Raw genomic sequence first — 20,276 nt, 5'->3', positions numbered from 1 at the left:
GGGTTGAGAAGAAACCTGCGGGGGGAGAAGACAGGAGAGGAAACAAGAGGAAAGGAGAGAGGAGGAGAGGAGAGGACAGAAGAGGAAAGGAGAGAGGATGAGAGGAGAAGAAACAAGAGGAAAGGAGAGAGGAGAGGACAGAAGAGGAAAGGAGAGAGGATGAGAGGAGAAGAAACAAGAGGAAAGGAGAGAGGAGAGGAGAGGGGAGGAAAGGAGAGAGGACGAGGGGAGAGGACAGAAGAGGAAAGGAGAGAGGAAATGAGAGGAGAGGAGGAGAGAAGTGAGGCGAGGAGAGGTGAGGGGAGAGGGGTTGAGAAGAAACCTGCGGGGGGAGAAGACAGGAGAGGAAACAAGAGGAAAGGAGAGAGGAGGAGAGGAGAGGACAGAAGAGGAAAGGAGAGAGGATGAGAGGAGAAGAAACAAGAGGAAAGGAGAGAGGATGAGAGGAGAAGACAGAAGAGGAAAGGAGAGAGGATGAGAGGAGAGGAAACAAGAGGAAAGGAGAGAGGAGAGGACAGGGGAGGAAAGGAGAGAGGATGAGAGGAGAGGAAACAAGAGGAAAGAAGAGAGGAGGAGAGGAGAGGACAGAAGAGGAAAGGAGAGAGGAGGAGGGGAGAGGACAGAAGAGGAAAGGAGAGAGGATGAGAGGAGAAGAAACAAGAGGAAAGGAGAGAGGAGAGGAGAGGAGAGGAAAAAGGAGGTGGAGGACAGGAGAGAAGAGGACACAAGAGAGGAGAGGAGAGCTCCCACACATACAAGAAGGTTGTTGACATTTTAAATGCAGCCTGTTATTTTCAAATGATTAAATGTCAACTGAGGAGCACCGTTCAAAACCCAATTCATTCACCTGACTCTGACCTGGACAAGAAAACAGCTAAGCTAACGTGAAAGACCAACAACCTAAAAATCACAGAGAGCAAACTGCAGCAGCATCTACTGCAGTTTCCTGAACCAATGGGCTCCGAGCTGAGAGCCACAGACAGGAAGTCAGAAAGTACTGAGACGCAGACTGACATGTTGTTGGATTTGGTTTTCACATGGGATTAGCAGACAATAAAAACACAGAACTTAAAATCTTTCAGCAGGGATGAATCAGCATTTATTGTCAAAGTACAACTGTCAAAGTAGCGGTATGTTCTGTATTTTAGAAAAAGAAATCATTAACCTTAAGGTAAGATTCGAAATTAATTTGAAATAATGAAATTTAAGTGCCCAACTATTTGTTTTTAAATACAAAAGGATCAAAATATCTGTCTTATCTTTACAGGCTTCGCAATGCATTCAAACAAAACCATTTATGTGCATTAAAGACAATAACTAAAAATTATGTTGTGACCCTTCTGCTCCTCGTGCACGCATTAAAAAAAAACAAAAATAAACAACCTCCGTGTGTTTTCTTTTGTTCTTTGAGACACGCTGAAATCGTCTGAGCTCATTCACCCACCTGAAAATTAAAACTTCAAACTGTTTATTTGAATTCCTTTCGGCTGTGGCGTTGATGTCCTTGTGAAGGTCAGCGTGCCCGACTCATCTTCACTACCTCTGAAATGCATACAGGGAACGTGACGTGAGCACGGACGAAGCTAAACAACCGTCTGAATCCCGACATGTTGGTGGAGTGGTTTTAATGCTGCGAGGTCAAAAACCCCGACTCACCTTCCACCGTCACTCACGCCTCTTATGCATGAAAAGAAGAATGAGTGGAGGGTGCGTCAAGCTAAATAACCAGCTGTGGTGTGTGTGTGTGAGGAGCATGTGTCCTTCAGCAGGTCACAGTCCCTGCTTCACCTCCTGCCGCCTGTCTGTCTGTAATGTATGAAAGTGTCTCTTCTGACTTTAAATCCTCGTGCAGGAGGGGCTTCACCTCTGACTTCACACTGCAGCTCACTGTGCAGCTTCATCCATTTCAATGGGAGCCGCCTATAAAGCCCTGTGTCTAGACACCACACATCATACATATGGATGAATACGCGAGGCCGGGATCTATGCACTTTATATGGAGGTAAGAGGAGAAAACACATTCAAACTCAGCGATGACGACGGTCACAGTGCCATGATAACACATGAAGGTGTGTTCTGTTACAAGAAGACATTCTTCATTGTAGTTCACAGTAAACGAGGAATCAGAATTAATTTTTGTTTATTTGTCTGACTGATTTGTGTTTGATAGCAGCAAAAAAAAAAATGTTGTGATTTGGGTCCGGGCCTTTAAATCCGCTCACCCGTCTGACTTTACGGATTCTGGTTCGGCATCACGACAATTAAGCGAATCAGCTAATGCCGCTGAGTAGCACCAAAGATGGCGGCTGCTATAGATACTACACGCTGCAATGGAGGCGGTTCTAAATCAGTCAAAAGAAAGTAGCTTGTTTTTAAACTGATCTATTTAAACTAAAGGGGGACAGAGCGTTTGCTGTCAGGGCCCCGAGGCTCTGGAACAGCCTGCCCAGGGAAATCTGGTCGGCTCAGTCAGTGAACTTTTTTAAGTCGCTTCTTAAAACATACTTTTATAGGAGAGCCTTTCCCGATCTTATTTGACTTTATTTTATTGTATTTTACTAATTTTATATTTATCTTAAACGTGTATTTTAGTCTTTTCAATGTTTTCATGCTTTTATCTTGTATTGTTTTTGTATTATTGTCTTTACACTTGTTAAAGCACTTTGTAACTTGGTTTTTGAAAAGTGCTCTACAAATAAAGATTATTATTATTATTATTTACTTTGCTCAGCTCTTGTATGTTTGCATTTCTTTGCATTAGTGTCGACTTCAAATGACCTTAGATTGAGGCAGATTTGTTGGTTTTCAGTGATTGTTTGAGGAGTGGAAGCGACGGGTGCAACAAGTTGATCCAACAATGTTGTCACGTTCCTATTCATTCAAAGAGTATTGATAAGTTGATATGATTTCATTATGGCAAAATTCAGGAAAGCTAACTTAACCCTTATTTTTATTCAGACTTCCAGAGACACCAAACACACATCATGAGCCACAAGACGAGCAGCTCTGACCTTAACAAGACGATTAACGCTCACTCTCTTCTTGTGTGTGCCACCCCGCCCTCACACCTGCAGGTGTGTGTGTGTGTTTGGTTTGTTTTTATTGTTGTCAGCGTGCATGCACATATGAACACGGGATGTGTGGTCTCACTTTGTGTCTTTATGTCTGGATACATGAGGACATCCAAATGCCAGACAGCAAGAATATAATCAGTCAAATAAAATCTGTGCTGGAAAGTTATTAAGATCTAATATCAAGTACATACGCAGGTTGTTTTTGAAGGAAGAACAAACCATTTAAAAATGTAATAAAAGTTTTGTTATTACCTACCCTTAGGCGGCCCTTTGGGGTGACCAACGCTCCCGACCACTGACTCAAACCAACCACAGAAAAACTTTAAAACAAACCAAATCCATGAGATTTTATTGACACAAAAAAAAGACATAAGAACAACCAAGACAATAAATCAAAAGCATAAAGTCAACACACAAAACCCCGAGTCTGAAGCATCTCTTTTAAATGATCTTTATATCATTCTGAAACTAATGGAAATCAATCTAAACGTCTGGAAAACAGTCAGCAGCAATGTGTGGAATGTTTCATCCGTTCTACCCGTAGTTTTCCTTTACTCTACATTGTTTGGATTGGACTACTTAGGTTTTATCTTTGATGTTTCTTCATCCTCTCTTGTTTCATGTCTCGTAATGGTGCTTTGAGTAAGAGCTATAAACTGTAATTTTAGTAGTACTGAATTAAAAACAGGCAAAAAAAAAATGCAAAATCACATCACAGGCACTGTCCTTCAAAGTTTTGCGCCCTGACTTAGTAAGATCAAAATCTGAGGATGGAACCACCTCTTCTCTTCCTTCCTTTTATCTCAATCCATCATTTACTACAATAAAATAAAAAGTTTTCTTTCTCCAGCTCTCAGAAAGTCAAACTTCGGTCAAACACTGCGACACAAGTCGACAGAGACACGACTTATAATTAGCGGTCGGATCTATTGTCTGTTTCCCGGCGAGTTCGCAACCGCCGCCCACGCCACGTCCCATCATCCCCCCAGGTGTGTTGTCGTGGCGATCAGTCAGCACAAAAGGAGGAGCAAGCTCTCTGAGGTCCAGATAACCTCCTGCAGCGTCCTGTCAGCATGCTAATGTGTGTCTCCCTTCACACAGGACGACAGGGACACACACACACACACACTCGAGTACATCTTTAGTTAAGACGAGAAACAAAAACGATTAAAAATGACTAACTTTGAGGCTGCGCCCTGTTTTCTCCTCCTCATCCTTCACTCGTCTCCCCCCTCGTCACTCATCCTTCTATCCTCTTTTTCCTTCTTGTCCCCGCTCTATTTATTTTCACCCTATCAGTCCCTACTCTTCTTATCTTATGTGTCATTCCTCTTTACCGTTCACTTTTGATTTCACTCTCTCCCTTCTACACCTCCGTTTCTCTCCCTAAAACTTCCATTTTCCTCTCGAGCAGGGCTGTTCAATTACAAATTCAATTGGGTCGGATTTTAAAACCAGGACACAGAGATGGGCCGGACATTTTCTGAGAGCATTGATTTTTTCACTTGTCACTTGTATTGGTAATCCTTATTGTCTCAGTTCTCTATCAATGCTCTCATCAGTCCTATTTATTACTAAATAATTGCATTTATTATTTGAAACAATAATATATTTTATGTTAACTAAATGTTGTTTCTAGAGCAGCAACAGCAAGTAAAAATGTCAGTAAAATAAATCATATTCCTGACAACAACATACTGAGTGACGTTTAGAAGGACGCAGCCCCTCCTGTCCTCCTCCTCTCTCGGCTGCTGCTGGCACAGAGGAGTGCTGGTCTGTCGCCACCAGCTGAGTTTATACTGTGCCATATTTTAATGTACGTGGCAAACTAAGCTGAAGAGTTAATAAAGACAGACAGCTTTCACTTTAGCTCGTTTTTAACAATAAGCCATCAGCCGAACTAGCGCCGTGCTTGTGTAAAACCAACACACAGCTCAGAGACTGAGCAGAAAACATTGCGTTTTGCGAGTTTATGCTTATTAAACGGGTGTGTTGGTAAAGTACTGGCTTTTTACTAAGTCTTACTAAGTCTTTTTTTTTTTATTGCACCACGTAGCCTTCTCAACGAGTGTTGTCAACGTCGGTAACGTCAGCTGATCAGGAGCGTAGAGGCTGCAGGTCGGACAGTTAGCGTTGAGCCTTGATTGGCGGCGATCGGTACAGCGCATGTGAAACCCAACAACTATACAGCTCACTCTTTAGCTACTTCTCACTATATATCTCTCTTCCATGCCTCCTTTTCTTTCCTAAACCTCTTTCAGTCCCTTCATTCCTTTACATCTGAAAGCAGAGTCTTCAGTTCCTCCTCATGTTCTCCTGTCCTTCTTTGTCCTCACTTCCCTCCTCTTCATTCTTACATTCAGGTTGTCGAGGATTTCCCATCCTCTTTCTTGCACTTCACTCTTTCAGCTCCTCCTCCATCTTCTGTCCATCCTCTACATTCGTTTCTGACCATTTTTCTCTTCTCCTCTCGTTCCATCCCTCCATTGTTGATTAGGGCTGAGCTCTAATCTCTCCTTCCCATCTTTCTCCTTCTCCAAATCTCTTTTCATTGCCCACCTTTCCTTTTTTCACATCTTCCTCTCTTTTTCAATCCCTTCATCCACTAAAATAGTAAACGAGTCATTCTGTCCTCCTCTTTGACCCTTAATGTCCCTCGTTGTCTACAAAAATATTCGTCTATCGTTCTTCGTTTTCACCCTCTCCTCTTTTTTCTTATTATCGCACTTCTTCAATCATTCCTTTACTCCTCCTTTTCGATCCTCATCCCTCCGTCCTTAGCATGCACAAGTAAAAAACAAAATATCCTCTCCTCTAATCCCTCTTACTTCACTTTTCCTCCTCTCTCCCCCTTTCCATCAATTCATTCTTTAACAGGACACACACACATGCCGCCTATTAGAATTATTATAGATATTATATTATCAGAACTACATGGCAGCTCTGGAGTCAGCGCCATCAATTATAAATGAAACTCCGTGTGGGTGTGTGCGCGCACAAGTTCACCAGGGTGGCTCAATTAACTGTGACCTTCCTCCTGTTCACCCCTCCCTCCTCCTCATCATCCTCACCCTATCTCCTCCCTCCTCCATCTCCCAGAATGCCCCTCTTTGACCTCATGCAAATGGCCGACCCCGAAAGTAGAAGAAGAGGAGTCAGAGAGAGAGAGAGAGAGAGAGAGACAGATGGAGAAGACAACAGAGGGAGAGCAAGAAAAGAAAGGGAGGGAGAGAGAGAGAGAGAGAGAGAGAGACAGACTAAGACGAGAGATAAATGGCAGGAGAGGAAGAAAGTGAGTGTAAAAAGAAAACAATAAAAAATGAATTATGACATACTTAAAATTAGGGCTGTCAGCATTAACGCATTAATCGCAGTGAGATTAAGGACGGATTATAACTCGTTTTAACTGTTAATCACGTGTCAAATAATTCTTATTTTACACCGTCACTGGCGCCGTTACCAAAGAATCTTTGCCCAAAAACATCTTTGGCTGCTTCTATTTTGACCCTTCAACGCACCCTTACTTGTTGTCATGCTGCCACAGACACTTCCGACCTCCTGCTGCAGCCATGGAGATAAATAACAAGCTCCACTTCAAAAACTACAATAGTAAAATCCTGCTTCTACATTAATGCATCAGTAATAATAATCTAATGATTATAATTAATAACAGTAGAACAGTCACAAGAGACAATTGTCTGCTTTGAGTACTTTTAATACTTTAAGTGCATTTACCTACTTTTACTTCAATAAAATGTTTAAAGCAGTACTTTTACTTAGAAGAGAATATTATTACAGCGTGGTGTTACTAATTTTACTTAAGTAAAGGATCTGAATACTATAAAAAAAAAAGATTTATCGTGTTTTTGTTGCTACCAGGGAAATGTTTAGCAGATAACTGTGCGTTTAATTATAATACCTCCCCGTTACGCTGAGAAATAAAAAAAATCTGGGTGGTAATGAGTTTCTTATGAATGACATTCAGTTCAGTTTTACAACAGTAATGTTTAGGAGACAAAGTTCGATCTTCTGCTCAGACAGAAACGTGGCAGCTTCCTCGTAAATTAACGTGTTTCTTAAAAGATTATCAATCGTATGGCAGCATTTTTTTCCTGAAGTTTAGTTTGTCACGTTGAAAGAGAAGATCTGTGTTTTCAGGAGGGGGAGGGAAAGATCATCGAGCCAGGGAAGTGTTTCTGGACACCGGGGTGGACGTTGAGAGACCAGAGGAAGGAAGCAGCCGACAGTCTGACAGTCTGCTGGAGCTACTTAATGCTAATTCATGCAATGTTCCCCTTCAGACCAGCAATAGCCCACTGGGAATACTGGGAGCAGTGAGAGTGTGTGTGTGTGTTACTGCCAGCCCTCTCTGAGGGAATGGGGAATGGAGGGAAAGAGAGCAGAGATCAGGCTCTGACTGGCTTTGCAATGACCCTGTATGTGTGTGTTTGTGTGTGTACGTGTGTGTAGTGAGCACTATAACCAATAACCATGGTGTGCATGTGTGAGCAGAATGACCTTGCACGTGTGTGTGTTTCAGCAGGTCTGAACACTGGAGAGCCTCTTTAAATGACAAAGAGAGAAACAAATCGCTTTACACACCTCTGACACACACACACACACACACACACACACACACACACAAACGTCATCGGGAAGCATGCCAACTCAATCCAGTGAACAATAGGAGAGAGAGATAGAGACTCGTCTGGTTCAGGCTGTATGTCGATCGCCCTGCACATATCAGTGTGAAAGAGGGAATTTAAAAGCTCGTTCCACACAAAGCCACACATGGTGGTGAACAAACAGAAATCAGCTGATGTCTGTACAGTATAACACACAGAGACAATCACAACAAACCTGTTTCAAATGTTTTTGAACATATAAATGTGAATCATTCTCATTCAAATTAAACATATTTTGCAGTAAATGTAGTTGATTTAAAAGTGCCACAGTTCTCCAGAAAACTTATTAATAACAGTGGTGGAAAGTAACTAATTTACTCAACTACTGCATTTAAGTACAATTCTAAGGTTCTTGACCTTTACTTGAGTTTACTTACAGTTTCTATCTGCTTCGTTATACTCAGTTACATTTCAGAGATATATATTGTACTTTACACTAAATGTATTTGATTAATTAAATTGCTGGTTATGTTGCCAATTCAGATTAATAATAAAAACATAATAAATTATGATATATCAGTTATTAAAGTCAAGACTTTATTGACCCCCAGAAGGAAATTCGCAAGCAGCCCAGCAGTACATAAAGTAATTAAAGTGAACTCCAGCTTTAGCAGCTGCAACATAATTAATACATTAATAATTATTGCTCTGCGTAATAATTACCTCTAGTTTTGGTACTTATAGGTGTACTTATATTTTGATGCTAATACTTTTGTACTTTTTTATGCATGACTTTTACTTGTAACCTGGTGTTACCACCTTGAAATCTTCTGGTGTATTATAGACCACAGAAGAAAGCAAGATGGACCATTTAACTAGTGCTAATCCTAAATCATCAGGGAGCTGTTAGTCTTTCGATTGCAGAGTTGTTAATAAACGGCGTGTAACTGACCAACAGTGTGCAGAAGTTTCGGTTCCTTCTCTGGCAAAACTTCACTTCTGTGTTTGCACTTGATTCAAACAAACAAACAACCATCATCAACAAAACTCTGTAACGTATTAAAAGTAATCACAAAATTTCATTTCAGTATCAAAGTGTATCAGTTATACAATATTGATGGGATTATTTCATGTTGCTGTCCGTCCACCGTAAAACGGAAGTCACCTCGAAATTTATGTCGCCTATGACGCCGCCAAGCAAAAGTACTTCTTAAACGACGCATTGATGAATGGAATAATCTATCTAGCTGCAGCCCCAGTTCGCTCTACATCATGGATTTTGTCGTGGTGTATTTAAAATGCTCTCTGGATAAATAAATTGTGGTCAAGCTGAAAAGCCACTAGTTGATTCTTTGGAAATCTTTTTACTTGACACTGACAATATATCTTAATTTAAGAAGACTTTCATTTGTGCCATATTTATTTTTTTTGGGTCCTACATGTGCTACTTTACTTAAGCCTAAATTGTTTCTTCTATATGACGATTTTAACATAAAATTGCGGAACAAGTGAGGAATAAATCAGGAATAACCCGATAATATATGCATCACAACTAAAATCATCTTTAGCTGCAGCCCTATTATGAACCTTAAGATTTATTCCTGATGACATGACCTTGGTGTAGCTACGACCGTGTCAATAATTTATTATCAAAAACAACAACAACAACAACTACTTCTTATGCATCTTTGTTCTCAGAGCAGACGCCATTTTAAAGCCAAATTCTTCATGTCACCTGTGTGTGTGTGTGTGTGTGTGCGCGTGCTCTCCCACGCCGCCGCATATGCCGGCCTGGCATGAAGCGGAGCTGGCTGCCGACCGTATTTGGGCGTAACGGGCGAGAATCCAGCAGACTAATTTGGGTCTGGCTGAGACGACGCAGTTATTATTTTCCTCTGGACCATCAGGCAGAGGACACACAGCCATCTGCTGCACACGCGCACACACACACACACGTCTCAATTAGACCACTAAGAGGGCAGCTGCAAGCTTTCCTGGTCTCATAAACAGACTGACACACACGCAAACACACAAAAACATTTACATGTACATGAACACCGCCCACAAACACACACTGTGCTGCGTTGTTGGATCAACAGGGTGTTACAGAGTGACAGATTCTCCTGCTGTCTGCCTCTACAGAGAACCGCAGGAGACAGACACCTGTTTCATGTGCATTTTAAACTATGCACGCACAAAAAAACAACAAAAAGCTGACATAAGACATAGAGAAATACATTTATAAATAGGGCTGCACAATATATTGGTTCAGTATTGTCATCACATCGCAGAACAATCTATTGTCCAGCAAGTCAAATCAACTCAAACACCTAAACTTTTTTGCTGCTCGATACAAAAAGGAAAAATTTCACCATTCTCATTTTCCATGACTAATCTTATAGAGAGGTCTGATGTAGAGGAATTTACTCATTTTTAGCACTTTGTAACTTGTTTTTGAAAAGTGCTCTACAAATAAGGATTATTATTATTATTTTGGGTTCAAAATCTTAGTTAGGGGTTGTACCAGAACAGGTTTACATGGTTTCATTTCAGTTCTGCTCTTGAGCTACAGAGTGATGCATCTTACTTGTACAAAATCTTTGTTGGGAGTTGCACATGCGCAGCTCCCAGGTAAGGACTACTAGCCAATCAGAAGCAGAGAAGGGCGGGTCGTAAGAAACAAGGTCGTGTGATCCAAATCAAAGCCGCTTCAGACTGAGACAGTAACCTAGCAGATGGTGTAAGTTACTCTCAAGTCCACAACATCATTGTTCCACATCTTACCATAAAACACTACAAAGATCACCATATTTCAACTCTATTTTACATCAAAATTGGCCGAACAATTTGAACGTTTGCTCAGTAGCTTTCACATCGGGTGTAACATTAGCATTATAGTTATAACTTTAGCTGTACGAAAGTTAATAGCCATACGAAAACTGTAAAATTACGCAATTATGATGCAGTGAATAGTGAATATTCTGTCTGACCAGTCAGCAGTCTGTCGTGTTTTCACGTTACATTTTAATATCCCTCAGCTCGCTTGGAACCTCGACAGAAGCAGGTACAGGTGCAACATTTCTACAATGAAAAACCAAAAACGAAGCGGAGTCGAGCCAAAGGGCCTTTGCTCAGACTAGCTTGGTTTGAGGGCGTGCCTGACCCCGCTGGCCGCTTGGCAAGCTTTATGACGCATTTGCATTTTGACTTCACAAGTAATGGAAGCAAGGACTGGACTATAAACGAGCTGTTTTCAAGCGGTTCAGAGCTTTCTGTGGGAGATGGGAACTCCCTTTGGGCTGGATTCTGCAAACCTGTTACATGCACAAAAAAGATATATAACTCGATAAAGGAGAGGGGAAAAGCCAAAAAGCAGAATACCTTTAAGGGTTCTTGGATACACACAGTTTGTTGCTAGTGAGTGACAAGCAGGCTCTGCATGCACAGCGAACCACCAACCCCAATTTTATACTTGGTCAGTTTATCAAAACCACCAAAGCAGGCCTCAAACCTGTTAGTTGTAGACTTGCAAATAAGTGAGAAACAGGAGAAAACCCCAGAAACAGTGGATTTGGTTGCAAAAAGAAAAGCAACCTTGATAAACCACTGCTTTTTTATTTTTATTTTTTATTGAATTAAAGTTCAAGAAAGGATAGCCTGCAAAAAAAGTCTTGAGACTAAAAAGAAATATTTCAACTTGTTTATTTTCTAAGCATTTTCCCTACAAAATCACCCCACTATTTCTAGGATGTTTAATTATTTTCAAATAGGGCAGCTAAAGTCATTTTGTGAAAATTCCTGTATTTTTTCATATCGCAGAGAAGAAAAATATTGCAATGTCAGTTTTTTCCAATATCATGTAGCCCTAACCGATAAACAAGTTGACCTTCAACACAAATTGTGACAATGCTTTACATTAAGAAAAACTATTCTACAATGTCTACAGAACCTTTGACTACACAACATGTCTGGTTACGACCTGTGGCGATTTCAAAAGCCTGGAAATCAAAAGTTTAGAAAAACATTAGATACCCGAGTTTTCAATAAACGACACTGAACACCGTTTCAGAAACGTGCAGCATCAGCCTGTCAGTCACACATCTGTGCCGACAGTCCACCAAAAAAGGAAAAAACATCCCATTCAGACTCTTTATCTCCTTTGTTGCAGAATAGTTTTTTTTTTTTTTTAAAGTTCCCCCATTTAAGAGAAGCATTTCACCCAAAAAATATACAGCAATGAGTGACAGGGAATCCAAGAATATCCTCTGCACCCGTCTACACTGTCACTGCAATCAGTCACAACTCCCCTCTCTCTCTCTCTCCATGACGCTGACAGCATGTGTAAACCAGCAACACGTGAAGTTGGCAAACATCAATGAATCCCATGATGCACCAGTTACTGCAACTTATCACAGCCTCTTCAGCGTCTCAGCTGATACAAACTGATTCACACTCTTAAACTTTCAGAAACATGCCTTCCGTGTCTATGTGCATATATTTTCTTATTTTAACTTGAGAAAGTTTCCGATGACGACCCGATTAAACCTCCCTCTCGCCGTCAGTGACAAGCAGCCAGAACAAACTGCAGCTCGTCAACTTTTTACTGTGTGTGTTGGAGTTAGGGGGAGGAGGGACTTTAACTTTACTCAGCGGCCGTGTTTAATTACAGCTCCGCTCTTTGTTAATGACTCTATTAACGGCCTGTTTGATTGGCCGTCCACATCCGCCACGAGACGGCAAAGAAACGAGTTAAACCGGCAAATCCTCTTTACACATAAATCTGCCTGAAGATTGTTTCAGCACCGGCCACCGAGCGGGAAAATTCATAACCTCGTCAATTTGTCAAAAGGCTTAAAAAAAAATCCCCCCCCCTCCACCACCACCTCCTCGCCACCCAGCCATTTTTCCTGCACGCCACGATCTAATTAAAGTTGAAAAATAATTAGCGATATATTTTCCTTCCCTTACAAAAAACTGAAGAGAGGGAAGAGCAGTGATTAAAGAAGAAGAGGAGGAAGGAAGAGCAATTAAGAGGATGGAGGTTGACGAACTCTGTGTACACATGTAGGATTACAGGGTGAGACTCGTACAAGGCAAAGACAAGCTCGATCTCTCTCTCTCACTTTTTTTTTTATTTTTAATCGGCGTGCCACTTCTTCAGCAGCTGATAAAAGCAGAGGGAACAAGATAACCAGCTCAGCGGAGCTGGCGGAAAAGCTTAGGGGACACAATTTGACAATTAATCAATTATTTGATAGAAATCATCAATCAATCTTGGTGGGGGAATTAAGCCAGGAGGGGTGAGGATAGAGAGCAAAAGGGGGACACAGTGACAGAGAGAAAGAGAGAGGGTGGGGTGATGTGCCTTCCTCTTTAATTTGGTAAACTGATTGGCCTTTTTTGCTCGCTCCCATATCTGAGAGCTTCCTATATCTAATTCACAGAGACAAGGAGTTCACACTTTCAACTAATGGGGGGTAGAGAGAGAGAGCGAGAGAGAGAGAGAGAGAGAGAGCGAGAGAGTGAGAGAGAGAGCGAGCGCGAGAGCTGTTGCTACATTAACGGTGAAAAGGAAGACCTAAAACGGAGAAGCTTGAAAACGCTGCCAACCCCGTTTTTCGTTTTAAAACTCCGGAGAGCGTTTTAGTGCGAACGGGCTAAAACGCAGGACTTTAGAAACGATGACGCAGACGCTCGGCTCTCTGATTGGGTCTCATAAGTCATGCAAAGCAGAAACACGATGCTACTGACAGAGTTTTTGATTTGGTATTTTTATTAAAATATGTGTATGTCATATTATTTACTTTGCGACGCCACAGCCTTTTACCCCCCCCGTGTTACATTCAGTAACAGTCCCAGCTCGTTATTGGTCCATGCAAAAAAAAAATCTGGTGTGTTTCTTCGTCTACATTACTTTATACTTGCGTCAAATCTTCTGGGGCGACAGAGCAGACCATCTGCTTCATATTTACACCGGCGTGCGTGAACGGCCACTTGCTGTGCGTTTTCAGTCGTTTTAAGGTATGATCTGATACGCAGCTAGAACGCTGGTGTGGACGGAGATCGTATTCGTTTTAAAGCAAAAACAGAGTAGTGTGGACAGGGCGAGAAAGTTCGTTTACAGAAAACAACGTTCAGCTCAGCTCACTGATACGGTGGAGTGAAATACTGTATCTACTCTCTGGGCGTTTATACAGACTGAAATCTGCTGTCAGATAAACAAGTTGATTTTTTTTTCTAAATTATATAAATATCATTAGTAGTAGGTTAATGATAGAGCTCCTTCAAATCCTGATATAATTTATTTATTTAATTTATTCCACACATTACTCTGCGATTTGGTCACCTAGCAAGTTATGTTTAAATCCAACCTTTAACCCAGAATAACAGTTAAGTTAAGGCCAGGGAAGATGACGGTCAAGGTTAAAACAAACACCCTTTTGACTTTTGGATGTGAACCACAGTCTCTAGAGTGAAAGTCATACGCTTTGTATGGCCAAACGGCTGATTACACACACTCATGCACGGCACTGCGAAGTGAAATATGAGTAGCAGCAGAGTTGGTTTTACTCCGATTGATAAAGAGTTGGTGCTAAAACGAAGTGTCACTAAATCAAACCTGTGAGTGTAACTGTATAAATATTAACTTCTTACTCTCAACTCTGATTCTGGCTTTTACACTTGAAGAGTTCACGTCAACCCGCCGCCACAGCGCACGCACATCATTTGGCTGAAGCCAGGAGTACCTTCATGAAAGCACTCCAATGACTGCTGGGAAACTAGGGGCTGTGCTTTTGACCTGGGTCTAAACTTTAACACTGTTTGATAAGTAAATGAAGTCGTAGTATCTGTTAATGTTATAAATATTGTATTTTGAAGGTGAGCCACCATAACTTGTGGCTTGTTAAACGCCTGTTTAACAAGTTAGCGGTTAGCATGCAAGACTAATCTGTTCATTTCTATTACATGTTTTTAATGTAAAGTAATCAGATTCTTAGAGGTGGAAGTGTTAAAATAAATGTTTTAAAACACAAAGCGTGACCCTCTTATACGGTCGGACAATGTGGACAAAAATGTTATCGTGATAAAAAGTTTAATATCTTTCGATAATTATCAAATCGTTATTTCTTTTGAGTTTAAATGCTGATTTTTGCTCCTCAGTGAAAGTTGAAGAAACCTAATGGTTAATTGTGGTTTTTCTTTATGGTCAGTGGATCACTTCACAAACCTGAGGTTGAACATTCAAAACAATTGTGATAAAATCTTTTTCAACAAATATGCACAAGTAAAATTAAGTAAAAGCTTTTTTTCTGTCCTTTCTCTTAATAAAAAAATTAAAAAAATCAATCCTACTTCTTGTGTGATTCAAATCAAACATTTATTGAATATTTATTGAACATTTGTTATATTGTTATTGTTTTACTGTCCAGCCCTACCCTCTTTATTTTGCCAACTTTATTTTCCAAGCATTTGTTTCAGGAATATGGAAGAGCTATATTAACACCTTTAAAATGTTGCGGGGCTAACGCTTGTGTAGTAAACAAATATTCCTCTTTAGAGCTAATGTCTAACACTTTTAAAGTGTTAAAATCAACTCTGACGGCGTTAATTTATGCTGATTTTACTGTGTACCTCTTAAAATGCCAACTGAATGTAGCTTCTTGTAGATGATTGGCTCGTTGATCTGTGCTGCACATCAGCAGAGACGCTCCTCTTGTTTTCAAGCTGCAGATTTGTCTAAAGCACAAACTAGTACAATGCAACTGTAATGATGAGAGCTCAGCGGAGTGTGCACAAGTCTGCCGAGGAGATGGTGTCTGGCATGTGTGCTGTGGTGCATTCAAGCACCGTGGGAGTCTCAGCTGATTAACAGCGCCGCCTTTAACAGAAGAAGCTCTGAAAATGATATGACCTTTTAACAATGTCAGCGTAGGGTGTGAAACCAGTTCTGTTTGACAGCTGACATCCATATTCCAGATATCTAGAAACACTCCAACACATCGTAAGATAAAATTAACGACATAAAAACACTGTTCTTCAGCATGACACTAACAATACACAAAAGCCAAAAGGTGCAAGTGCAGGTTATTTAACAGCTCATGTTACTTCTGTGTTTCCTGTTTACTTTAACACATATTGGCAGTTTGCACCCAAGCTGACAGAAGCTATGAGGCAAACGAGCAAATGTGGCGGTTTGAATCCCTTTCAGTTCTGCAACACACACACACACAGCTTGTCAATACTGACTTATTAGCGCCTCCAAGGTCGATGTGTCGACCTTCAGGGTGGACGCCAGTCTCTATTAACAGGAACTGGTGGAGAGTGAACCAATTGAGACGCAGAACTCGTTACCAAGCTGACAAAGTACAATGAAGTGTCCCCGACACACACACACACACACGCAGCAATAAAATATGCGCCGTCGCTCGCTGCACAAATCAACAACCGTCCGACGAGCTGATGAGATTTGAAATGAGCCTTAATTTGTTGGGAATTGTCTTTGGTAATGATGAGAGAGAGAGGAGTGGAGAGAGAGAGAGAGAGAGAGAGAGAGACAGGAGACAGATGGAGAGAAAGAGACAATCTGAGAAAGAGAGAGAGAGAAGAAGAGAGGAAGACAGGCAGACTAGAGAATCTGCAAGACCGAGAAAGAAACCAAAATACTGAGACTGAGAATGTGACATAACAGACAGAGAGACGGGCAGGTGGGATGACTTACCTGTGACAGTCCCAGGTAGATGGAGACCGTCTCAGAGATGTAGAGGAAGCGTCCCTCCTTGTTTAGTGCAAATACAAACCCGTCCAGAGACTGAAAACAGACAAAAACAAAGGAGAGAGGGTTAAATTTACTTCAGAGAAACTTCAAAATATAATAATGTTCCACTTGCAGTGTAACAAGTCAGTGCTTGTTGGTGAGCTCATAACTCATTTCAGAAGGGGAAAAGGTTTGACATACAAGACAGTGAAACCTTTTATGAAATATGTTGGCAGAAGTAACTACTGCTCCTCTGATTCTAAGAACGCTGCTTTCGCTTCATTTAGCCGGCTTCCCTTCCAGCTCACAGAAATAAAATGTACCTCCCTACATATAATACCATTGATACACCTGCACGGTATACTGGTGCTAATGCGGCCGATACTACATATACTATGACTGCTACTACAGCTACAAATACTAAAACTACTCCTACTCAAGCTCTTACAATACTGCAGTTTACCAACTGTGACTGATGCTTTTGTGCTGCATGCTTTCCCCATAGGCTTTACATTCAGATGAAATCATACGCACAAAGGCTAGGCTCTTGGAAAGTTCACAAACATAAGTACAAAGAGTCATAACTAAGCTTGTCGGGCATTCGTCGGTTTTACACATCAGATTTTTTTTTGTTCCTGTGGCATTACCTCGGTCACCCACTGGGACAAACTGGCAGCGAAGTTAACTCTGCCGTACTGTCTCCAGCTTTCTTGATGTTTTTCAGTTTGCTCTTGGGCAACGCGCAAATTCACGAGTCCAAGGTGAACAAAGATCAACTCTGTGCAAGACCTTCACTCATACATATCGACCTGACCTTGATAAACAAATCCTCTGATTGAACTCAGACAAATGTAAGTTGGTGAAAACTTCTGCCATAATTCATGCTGCAGTGACCAGGACCACACGCAATACTAGTTACAATACCTACTATTACATCTACTTCCAAAACTACAGTACCACTACAAGCAGGAACCTCCGGGTCTGAAAAGTGAAGCCAATGTGGAAGCGCCTTAAACCTGCATTATTTCTAATTAACCAGCAGGGGGCGAAAAGAAGTCCGACCGCATTGAACTTAATGAGAAAATGAGGCTACATCTCACCTGATTTATTACCTCAGTAAACACATTCCTTAGTTTATGGTCTCAGTCGTTTCATGTCTTCGTCAACACAGCATGATGTTTATTTAGTAAATTATGGTCCCATTTAGAGGAAAATAGAGGATATGCTTTAGCGTGGCTATGTTGTAACTGACAAGACGCTACTGCGGCCAGCAAAAATGCCAAACTCAATTCTTCAAAATGGCAGTCGACAAACAAATGGGTGACGTCACGTACAACTACTCCATTGAAAGGCTTTCGCAGAACGATTATGCAGATAAATAAAACCAACTAACCGACATTGGCTGTTTCCAAAACGTCACTAACGCGCGATAATTCACTAAATAGTGAGCAGTAAATTGAGATTTCGGACACTTCGGAATCATCATCATTGTGCATAATAACTGCCAGGTGTAGAGTCACAACGGTAAGCATTGCATTCTGGGATTGTTAGCACAAAACAGTGTACATGGACGCTACTTTTCTTTGTTCCAATGTGTTCCCATTTTAGAGGCAACCATATAGCGAGTGAATCCATTTACATTTCATCTAAAATAAAATTAGCAGTAAATATGCCAACACCAACACAGGTAGTAATGTATCCTCAAACAGTACTGCAGTACTACACACGAGGTCTGGATGGAAACGTCTGTCTGCACACACACACTCACACAGCTAGGTGTGTCTAATGGTGTATTTATGTGAAGATCACGGCGGAACACTTCAGCAGCAAATCACACACATACAAAAACGACACACACAGATCTGAGTGTGTCTAATGCCGTCGTTATGTGAAGATCATGGCAGCACACTCGACTTCTTGAGCACAATACACTGATGCGAACACACACTTACACAAAGGCATTAATACTCCTGAGGTCAGACAGGTTAATTACATGTGGTTCCCTGCTGCTGCTGCCACACAATGTCTGTGTGTATGTATATACCCTGAATATATATTTATGATTGTAGCTCTGTTAATAATATTGTATGCATGAGTGTGTGAGATACAGAGTGAACGATAAATCACAACAGAAAAGGAAAAGAAGAGAATGAAATACTAAAGAAAGGCCAATGAAATATAGAAAAATATTACACAGAGATGCACATTAATCAGCACTGAAAGCATGACGACGTGCACAAGTTACCTAACAGAGTAACATCTTTGGTGTGGATGTTTGGAGAAATGTAGAATTTGTCATTTTGTGAGATAGAAAGTGCCGTTTGGTTTTGACCTTTAACCTCTCACGCCTGCCTAGTCAAACCGATACTTGCCATGATAGATTTGCGTGTGTGTGTGTGTGTGTGTGTGTGGTGGCTGCTCCTCTGCCTGTGTCCGTACAGTCCGCCCTGTCAGCTAACGAGATGCTAATGAGATGTTAATCATCAATGAGCCTCATCAATGTCCACGCTGGGTCACTCATTAACACACACTCAGACTCATTCTGTGTGTGTGTGTGTGTGTTAGCCTCCGTATGCATATATTTAGCTAGGTATTTGTTTATGTGCATACATATAAATGTGTGTGTTGTCGAGTTCTGGTCCAGACTGCTGCTCTCCATGTTGCCGCCCTCCACAGGAAATGTCTTTGTCCTCTAACAAGTCAATTATCCTCAGATGACGTTTAAACCATTTCAAACTAGAGATGCATGCTAACAACCTTAGCACTTTATAGTCTACGGTAGTGTGCAACTTAAAGGAAATGCACATCTTCCGCTACACGTGTGGTTGGGTGAGTTAACAAGAGTCATGTATTGCATGTATTGTTTATGTGTAAACTCAAACACTGCATGTCGACATTATTTACATTAAATGACGCCTAAATGAGCTGAATGTTGTTACATCATTTTGCGCATACATTTATATTTATACGATAAAATTTCAAAAGTGTCACACAAAAAAACCAACTTGCTTGCCAGAGGGGCAGGCAGTGAAAGAGTTAATCCCAGACCCTGATTACTGCCACGCAATTGCCATGTTTACGTTTATTCATTCAATGATGACAGAGTGAAAATCTTGGTGAGCAGAAGGTTTCAATGGGATGTCTCTGTTAGATATGTGACAACCCCTCCCAGCCACTTGGTGTCCCCTGTGTTGTTTTGTCTCTTCTCTTGCAGGATGTGGGTCTGGGAGGAGGCTCGTCGGCTGCGTGAGCTACACCCGGGCCCTGTGTGGCTGGGAGCTATAAAGCTCCGTCCCGTTGCGGGCGCAGCTGCTGGTTGTTCTGTTGTGTTGCTACCGACGTTCCCACACATCCAAACATGCTTACAGTACTGACTCGTGACTTCTACATCGTTTCTGCTCTTTAACATTTTTTTTGTAAAATAAACTGTTCACTCTTTACTTGCAAACTTGTCTGCTCTCGAATATTTTTGTTGCAGCCTAAGAGCCAGGGTGTGACAGATATATTAGGGAAAAGGAGAAGCTTTCTTTAACTTTCTCAAAGTTGTCTTCACGCTCCACGGTAATCAGAAACTTGTTCTTGCTCACAGTTCTTGTCGTCTCTATGTGGCATTTTTGAGGAGGCGCACATATGGTGTAATCTATGTTTGATGATTGGCTTAGCTAAAGCGGCGCCCTTATAACGCTTTAATGCAGTAAATTAACCGTAATGCTGCACTGATGTATATGTGTGGGGAGTATGAGCATATGCTATTTACAGTGGTTCAAAGTTTAACCAGGAACTAAATTATAAGAGGTTTTAACAACCGACAGCTGGGTAATA

General features: G+C 41.2%; 1 protein-coding gene across 1 annotated transcript in view; it reads right to left on the bottom strand.

The window, feature by feature from the left end:
* Positions 1-20,276, bottom strand: part of LOC123979363 (neuronal PAS domain-containing protein 3) — a 197,576-nt gene that overhangs the window by 106,652 nt on the left and 70,648 nt on the right. Inside the window, exon 4 of the mRNA XM_046063268.1 lies at positions 16,419-16,508. Within this exon, the coding sequence (XP_045919224.1) occupies positions 16,419-16,508 (90 nt within the window). The remainder of the gene's footprint in view (positions 1-16,418; positions 16,509-20,276) is intronic.

This window comes from Micropterus dolomieu, linkage group LG11 (assembly GCF_021292245.1).
Source record: "Micropterus dolomieu isolate WLL.071019.BEF.003 ecotype Adirondacks linkage group LG11, ASM2129224v1, whole genome shotgun sequence".
In the NCBI taxonomy this organism is placed as follows: domain Eukaryota; kingdom Metazoa; phylum Chordata; class Actinopteri; order Centrarchiformes; family Centrarchidae; genus Micropterus; species Micropterus dolomieu.
Note: the sequence above shows the minus strand (reverse complement) of the source record. Positions and strands in the feature narration are given on the sequence as shown.